The 8595-nt window shown below is 41.6% G+C and overlaps 2 protein-coding genes across 2 annotated transcripts in view; one reads left to right on the forward strand and one right to left on the reverse strand.

Moving 5' to 3' along the window:
* The window catches only part of LOC117391418 (cilia- and flagella-associated protein 44), a 72721-nt gene extending 68408 nt beyond the window's left edge, over nucleotides 1-4313 (forward strand). The window contains exon 34 of the mRNA XM_033989229.2: nucleotides 4091-4313. Within this exon, the coding sequence (XP_033845120.1) occupies nucleotides 4091-4294 (204 nt within the window). The 3' untranslated portion in view covers nucleotides 4295-4313. The remainder of the gene's footprint in view (nucleotides 1-4090) is intronic.
* A 1096-nt stretch (nucleotides 4314-5409) lies between these two features.
* brcc3 (BRCA1/BRCA2-containing complex, subunit 3) lies at nucleotides 5410-8246 on the reverse strand. The gene is made up of 4 exons (XM_033989230.2): nucleotides 8069-8246; nucleotides 7274-7519; nucleotides 6987-7166; nucleotides 5410-6654 (listed from the first exon to the last, which is right to left on the reverse strand). Exons 1-4 carry the CDS (start codon nucleotides 8147-8149, stop codon nucleotides 6385-6387), a joined length of 777 nt encoding a protein of 258 aa, XP_033845121.2. The 5' UTR covers nucleotides 8150-8246; the 3' UTR covers nucleotides 5410-6384.
* Between the last annotated feature and the right edge of the window lie 349 nt (nucleotides 8247-8595).

The following is an 8595-nucleotide window of genomic DNA, read 5'->3' on the forward strand; positions in this document are numbered from 1 at the left end:
ATCCTCGCGGGACGTCACAGGGGCTCCCACAGCATTAAGACAAAATCATCAATCAGCTCGGGCTCGGTTGGTAAGGAAGTGGCATCCTTCACGGGATAAGACCTGCCCACGGCTCCTCATCGGTTCGGTTCATTGGTTCAATCCCCGGGTCGTCCAGGCCTTTCTGTGTGGAGTTTTTCATGTTTCTCCCCGTGTCTGGATGGATTTCCTCCGGGTACTCCGGTTTCCCCCATCAACCAAAACATGAACGCCCTTCGAGACAACTGTTGTTGTGATTTTGGGCATTACAAAATAAATGAATTGAATTGAATTGAAACCGAGTGTCACCCTGGAGCTCAGGTATCACATATAAACACCATACTCACAGACACACTGTCCAGTCGTGCGGACACATCCACAGTGCACATTGGCTCCAATGACATTAAATTACAACAGTAATGATTTCAAATCACTTATAGACACGGTGCTGAAGTCCGGAAAACAATGCGTAATATCAGGTCCAATTCCATCTCCTAGTTTCGGTGACATGAAGTTTAGTCGGATCCACCAACTTCACGTCCGGCTGAAGGGTTATTGCAGTGCTCTTGGAATTCCTTTTGTGGATAATACATTTTTGTGGATTTTGGAAGAAGAATAATCTCTTTGCCTGCGATGGAATTCATTTAACTAGAACTGGGAAAAAACTGCTGAGTGACAGTATCAAACTAACACTGGAGTCTGCACCTATCAGGCCGACTGAATGACGACTTACGCATAGGGTAAAGAGTGTCTCAGGTGGCTCTTTGACAAAACCAGTGCCCCGTGGTTTAGATTCTGCATTAAAACACATCAATGTGCATATTTCACGTAGAATATCTCGTAGAAATGAAAGAAATTATCGGAGGTCGTGTAACTTGGTTGACATCAATATTAGTAATAATAACAAACCTAATTCTCAGGCGTCAAATCAGTCTCAATCAAACACAAATAAAGCTATTATCTCTAATAAGCTAGGCATATTTGATATGCAAAACTTCAAAACAAGGAAGGGAACTGGGAATTATACACATGAATGTGCGTAGTATTGTATCTAAATTAGATCACATTAAAGTCTGGGCAGATCAAACAGATCCAGATATATTTATATTTTCTGACAATTGGTTATCAAATAAAATAAGTGATAAGGAAATCAATATTGAAAACTGTAAAGTTTTTCGCTGTGACAGGCAGGTCTAAAGGAGGTGGCGTTGCCATTTATGTCAAAGATCACCTGTCTGTGGATCTTCTATTCTCCTGTACAAAGCCTAAATGTTTTGAGTGTCTGTCTGTGTCTGTTAGTTACGCAAATGATCCTGATCAAAAATTGGCTATTGCTGGTATTTATCGTGCCCCTTCAGCCCCTAAAAATGATCTGTTCATGATGCTTTCTACACTGGAAAATTGTGAGGCCCTGGTAATGGGTCATATAAATATTAACTGGCTGGAGAAAGCGTCTTAAACTTTCAAAGACCTATGCAATGGCCTAAATCTTACACAATTAATGTCTTATCCAACTAGACCTGACCCTACAAATTTGAATAAAGGCACACTCATTGATGTAATCTTAACAAACATACCCCATAATTATGAGGCAAATGGTGTTTTTCCACTTGATTTTAGTGACCATTGTCCAATTGGATGTATCCGAAATACAAAAATGAAAAAGACGCATCCATGTGTAAAGGTCAGAAGATCATATAAACATTTCAATGAGCTCCTTCATCTCTGACCTATATTACAGTGAGATCGGGTTAACATCAGCATTCCCTGACCCTGATATGGCCTTGAACTTTTTTATCGATACATTTAATGAAATTGTAGACCGGCATGCGCCTAAAAGAAAAATTTAGAATGAAAAATTGTAATAATCCCTGGTTCAATTCAGAAACTGCACAATTAATTAGAGAAAGAAATGCTGCCTGGAAAATCGCTCACACAACTAGGTCTGAGTTGGATTGGGCAAGTTTTCGTCAGAAGAAAAATTAATGTCTATCAGCAGTTAGAAAGGCAAAAACATCCTACTTCATGTCTGCATTGATAGAGAGCCACGGAAATCCAACTAAGTTCTGGAGGACAATCAGATCCCTCTCTGAACCTAACAATTATACTTTACCAACTGATATTTTATTAGATTCTGGAATTATAAATTCTAAAGAGGAAATATGTGATGCTTTCAATAGACATTTTATCTCTGCATGTGATTTGTTACACAATGATGGTCCTTCTGATGTTGATTATGTTGAGTCTGAACCTCGGACAGATAGTCACATTTTTTCTTTAAGACCTTTCAGTTACATGGAGGTCTTAAATGCTCTCCGCTCCATAGACCCAAAGAAGTCCACGGGAGCTGACGATCTCGATCCAAAACTTCTTTTATTAGCTGCCCCATATTTAATTTAACCTCTTTTACATATTTTTAATTTGTTAATTCAAATGGCAATTATACCAGAATTATGGAAAACAGCTCATGTTTTGCCTTTACATAAAGATGGGACAACGAAAAATGTAAATAATTTCTGGCCAATATCTAAATGACCTTGTCTTGCAAAAGTTTTGGAAAAGTTAGTTTCAAATCAAGTTACAGGTTATTTAAATAATTTCTCCATTTTGAATTCTTATCAGTCGGGTTTCAGAAAAGGGCATAGTACAGTCACTGCAGCCACAAAAGTTTTAAATGACATTTTCTCAGCTTTTGATGATAAACAATATTGTGTAGTTTTGTTTATTGATTTAACTAAAGTTTTTGATTCAGTGGATCATGGAGTCGTCCTGAACCATCTGAAGCAGATTGGATTTGACAATGCCACATGTAACTGGTTCCAAAATGATCTTTCAAACAGAACCCAGGCAGTAGTAGCCGATGGTTTTAAATCAGATTTTTTAACTTTAAGTAAAGGAGTGCCCCAAGGCTCAATTTTGAGCCCCCTACTTTTTACTATTTTTATTAAATCTATTGGTCACAATTTAAAAGAAAGCCACATATATTTATATGCAGATGATGCTGTTTTGTGTGCAAGTGCTCCCTCTGCTGATCAGGGGCTTTTAAAACTGAAACAAGATTTAATGAAATCCAAAACTCCCTCATAAATCTTAAGCTGTTTTTGAATGCAAGTAAAACTATAGTATATGATTAAAAAAAAAACAAAAAACATTTCAGTAACATGCAAGCTACAAATCTTTACACACTAAATGGTACATCCATTGAAAGAGTCAACACTTATAAATATCTTGGATTTTGGCTTGGTGAAAACTTATCCTTTAAAAACATATCTCGGAATAATGTAACAGTTTAAAATCCAAATTATTTTATTACAGAAACAAATATTGTATCCCAATAAATTACAGAAAAGAAGTAGTGCAATCAACCTTCCTCACTGTACTGGATTATGGGGATGTGATACACATGCAGACTTTGGCCTCTGCTTTGAAACTGTTGGATCCACTATTTCACTCTGCCCTGTGTTTTATTACAGGTGATGGGTTTGAAGCCCATCACTGTATTCTCTATGAAAAAGTGAGTGGGCCATCTCTGTCTGTTAGAGAACAGCACTGCATTAAGTTTATCTATAAGGGATTACTTCAAAAACTGCCAGAATACCTCACCTGCTTGTTAATTATTGATACCGGAACATTTAACACCAGATCACATGATGCATAAGGCTAAGGACGAGCCACACCAGAACTGAGATGGGAAAGAGGCTTTTAACTGTTTTGCTTCACAAAAATGGAATATGCTCCAAGGAAAAGCAAAACTGGACACGTTGGTGACATAATTGCAATTTAATAATCTGATAACAAACTTTTATACACACACATGCACTTGTTATTGATGTTTTTTATGGACTTATTTTTTTTGATTGTTTTTTGGGTTTGTGTTGTATTTTAAACAGGGCACCCATGAACAAGAGAGCCCAAGTGCTCTCATTGGGTCCCCCTGAATAAATAAAGATAAATAAATAAATAAATAAATAGGGACCGGTCAATTTCCCTTGTCCAGACAGTATGTTGGTTCAGACCTGTTCCTCATCGTGAATGGATGTAGGTAGTTAGGTCGGTGTGTCTCTTGTTTCAGGGTAAACAGCTGGAGAACAGCCAGAGCCGCAGTGACAGACAGGACATAGTGCATCTGCAGAAGGTGGTGAGGGACCAGAATGAACAGGCTGATGCCCTGACCAGGGAAATCCAGCTGCTGTTCTGCAAAGGAGGACACATCCTGCCCCCAGGCCTCACCCCCCAGCCCTCAGGCTCCACTCCTCACCCACAGAGCAGCATATAAGACACTGTGACAGGCCTCACAGTACTCCACTATTCCTCATATTTGATTGTGCTGGTCTTGGATTGCATGCACCTATGTGATCTCTTTCTGTCCTCCAGGGGGCAGTGCAAATCAGGCCACTGTGCCATACTGTGATAAACTACTGCACTGTACTGTAAAAATGTTAGTGATTGTATTTAAATCTCTACACTCTACCGGTCCTTTTTATTTGAAGGAGTTACTGGAGCCCTTTACTCCACCCAGAGCCCTGAGGTCAGCTGACCAGCTCCTCCAGGCTGTGCCCAGGGCCAGGCTCTAAACCAGACAGACCCGTTTCTGTGGCAGCATCTACACTATGGAACACCCTCCCTCTGCCTGTCAGATCCTCTCAGTCTGTAGCGCAGTTTAAGACACACTAAAAACCCACGTCCCTGCAATTTGGTTCTACCTAGGCAGGATATTTTGGTGTTATATTCTTTTTATTATTTTTTGCCTGCGTCATATTTTATGTTTTTGTTTCTTGTTGTTTATGTGAAGCACTTTGGGCATCTTAAGCTGTATTTTAAATGTGCTATAAATAAAATTGAACTGAATTGAATACCCTGCTGTGTGGTCATTGGACCATATGAAATCTAAAAAAAAATGTTCAGATGCATTTTGACGCATGTATGAGGTATGTTTCACCCTGTGGTTTACTCATTTGGTCACGTATGTTGCAAGCATCTCAGAGAACCAAATCCACTGGAAATGCTAAATTGTCTACTGATATGATTAGTGAAAGAATAAATTATTGAAATTATATAATTATACTGCTAGTTTAACTACTATATAAACTTAAAATATGTTTTATGTCCAAAGTTTTTCAGAAAGTTGGATTTTACAAAAATATGTACATGTAAAAGAAATATAAAAACTTTACTATGGATCAGACCTGCATGACTCAGGGATTACAGATACATGATTATTATTTATTTTGACTGGCTTTTAAATGTGTGTAAGCATTTGGAATACAGCATTAAACTGCTTATATCTTTTTTTAGATTTAAAGGAGGGATAAAATGTGAAGATGCTTCTTTGTGTTAGCGATCTCTGACACAAACCTTTAAGTACTAAACTCACATGGGAGGACAGTTTTTAGTTAAAATTCGAATTTAATGCAAGTTCATATATACTATATGAGTCATTTATTAAAGACATTTTTGTGCACAGATGAGTTGAATTTTGGAAGAAGAAAAAAGTGCCAAAAATGGACATCACATCAAGTATCCATACATTCACTTTAATTATTTTTATGAATCTATCAAAGAATAGATTATTGTGATATGCCATCATAAAATATATGAACATCAGAAACTCTGATCTGAGATGTAGAACCTGATCATTTATATAAACAAAAAGGTCCATAAAAGCACTATTATAACCACACCACAAAAGCTTAAATCAAATCTGTATTTAGTTTTAATTAATTGAACAGTTTACTAAATTTACAATAAATGGATGCCATAGCACAGCATCACTTCAGTCACTGACGCTTTGACTTGGGCTTCTCCTGTAGCTCTGGTGAGACAGGGAGTGACAGGAAAGGTGAACCTGCTGTACTCCTTTATCCTCGCACAGCATATGAAACACCATAAAGACACACACAGGAAAAAGTGGCACATTGTTTGGAAAAAAGAAGAACCTCTGAGCAAAAATCCCAAAAAGAAATCATCACACCAGCAAAGATACATCAGACTAACAGGAAGGAGCCAAGTGTGAAACGGGAACATAAACACTAGGGGTTAATATAGGAGTATGTTAATATCAAATAATATGCAAGTGATAAAGACTAGAATTTGAAGTGTTCCCTGCACTGAAACGGAGCAAAGCTCTTCAGGAGTTTTAACACTGCATCACTGAATCTGGAAATTAATGCGTGATACAACTATGACACATTGGATGACTTGTGACGTCTCATATTATAGTTATTATTACATCAGTACTCCCGTCTGACAAACACTGTTGGTATTTTTTCCAACAGTATCCATCGAAAATGAAAGTGCACGTCATCTGTGAAGGGCTTTTATTGTAAAATGGTGGCAGACATGTGAGAGTGTCTGGTGTCACGTTGCTCACAGCATGTCCAGCTCCTCTCTGAGCTGCTGCCTCTCTCTTTGGAGCTCATTGATGCAGTGCTGGTTATGGCTGAGCCTGTGCTCAAGCCACTGCAGCAGGGGCCCACTCACTGCTGACATCTGGCTGCATAGGTTCTTGGTGAAGACAGAGCCATTGTGGATGCGGGTAACTGGGTCCAGGTGGGACAAGGCATGGATCTTCCTGTAGGTGTCCTGCTCCTCCTGACACAGAATTCTGGGCAGCTCCACAGCAGACTCCAGGCAGGCCTGAGAGGAGAGAAAAGGAGGAGATACAGCCTGAGCCACACCCTTAGACTAGAGCAATATAAATGGCTTATTTTTAAATCTCACTTGACAAGCCTTTATAAAGAAGTAGTCCATTATACATTCATTCGCCACATGTGATGGTGGTACCAGTGTAACCATAGCTGTTCTGTAACAGACTGACAGAAACTTGTCTGCCAACAGACTTTCCAACTATCACAGATTCACTCACACCATATTCAGCCAGGCAGACTTTTCCCCCAAACTACACTGCCCCTGCTTGCCGTGCTATGGCCTGAGCAGGGTGTGCAGGGTGCCTGAGACTGGGGGTGTACCTTGCCGATAGCCTCCCTTGGCAGCACGTGGATGGGGATCTCCAGCCGTTCATACTCAGAGCCTTTGGCTGTGGACTGGAAGCAGGTGTACAACACACGTCCTGTACGGGTGTTTTTGTCCTCGATGAAGCACGAGAAGATGAGCCCCACAAACCCCTGGTCCAGCATCTGGTACATGGCCTGCAGAGAAACACTGTCAGCGAGTCCATCCATTTAGTGTAAGCACACATCACACTACTATACTGTCTCCAATACAGACACAGGAGTACATTAATGTAGGGCAGTACCTGTGTGCGCACGTCCACATGAGAGGGCCACACAGTGATGTGGGGGTGGGAGTGGTACCAGCCCACCACCCTCATGGGCCGCCCTGTGCTGTCTGCCAGCCGTTCGGCCTCTGTGCTGGCTGCAGACAGCTGCTCCGGAGAGATCTCCACGCGGTCCTTCCGTTTGTCTGAACGCCTCAGGATGATCACAGAGTGTACATGGACCACCCGGCTGGGCTCCAGCTCGCCAATACACAGCCCCATCACCTGCACTCAAAGGAGCGAATGTCTGAGCAGATGTAACAGTCAAACCAGTGCACGAATCACAACCAGGCATCAGTCACAACAGTGTGCCAATCACAAAAGCGCACCAATCTGAGGCTGTACAAGTGTTTTTTTTGTTGTTTTTTTTACATCTCCTTGACTCAAACTTCTCGTGTTTACCCAGCTCCTGTCCACTGCTGCCCCGCTCTGGGCCACAACATCACTGCCATAAAATGTATGTGTGTTTACTGGAATACAGCATTCATACATATCAGCACCAAGTCTCACACTCACAGTCACACCCCCCCCCCCCCCCCCCCCCCCCCCACCACCACCCCACCCCCACACACACACCCTACACACACACACACACACACACACACACACTACAAATCATGATACAGGCTGAAGAAGTAGGACAAGCCCAGGCACTAAGAGGAACTTAAGAGTAGCCACATAGTAGATGAGACCTATGCCGGATAAAACATTACAGATCCTGACAGGTCTATGTAACGTTGCTGTTACACCGGCTCATTCCTCCGTGTGCAGTACCTCTTCTTTCTCGGTGCTAAGTGCGTGGCTCATGCAAACCAGGAAAGCGTCGGACTCCAGGTGACAGGCGCTCACTGCCATCCCGGCTCTGTCCACAGCGTCACAGCGCACAGAAAAACTGAACCCGAACCCGGAGCTAACGAGGCGACCGAGGCTAACAACAAGCGACCACTTCCGGGTTCTCACAGAAGAGGCGGTCCGCAGTGCGTCAGCGCCATCTGCTGGAGCGACACAGTCACTGGGCTCAGCTCTTCCCACCTTTGACCATACTGACCATACAGACCATACAGACCATACAGACCATACTGACCATACTGACTATACTGACTATACTGACGATACTGACCATACAGACCATACTGACCATACTGACGATACAGACCATACAGACCATACTGATGATACAGACCATACAGACCATACAGACCATACTGACGATACAGACCATACAGACCATACAGACCATACAGACCATACAGAGATAGTGTAGGGGGCTCAGACTTGCGGCCAGGGCCAATAGTTTGTGG

This window comes from Periophthalmus magnuspinnatus, chromosome 23 (assembly GCF_009829125.3).
Source record: "Periophthalmus magnuspinnatus isolate fPerMag1 chromosome 23, fPerMag1.2.pri, whole genome shotgun sequence".
In the NCBI taxonomy this organism is placed as follows: domain Eukaryota; kingdom Metazoa; phylum Chordata; class Actinopteri; order Gobiiformes; family Gobiidae; genus Periophthalmus; species Periophthalmus magnuspinnatus.

Coding starts and splice junctions, on each gene's coding strand:
- brcc3 (XM_033989230.2), bottom strand. CDS start 8,149: ATGGCAGTGAGCGCCTGTCACCTGGAGTCCGACGCTTTCCTGGTTTGC. Junction 7,167..7,273: donor ATGTGGACGTGCGCACACAG/GTACTGCCCTAC, acceptor GTTTCTCTGCAG/GCCATGTACCAGATGCTGGA. Junction 6,655..6,986: donor CAAGGGAGGCTATCGGCAAG/GTACACCCCCAG, acceptor CTCTCCTCTCAG/GCCTGCCTGGAGTCTGCTGT.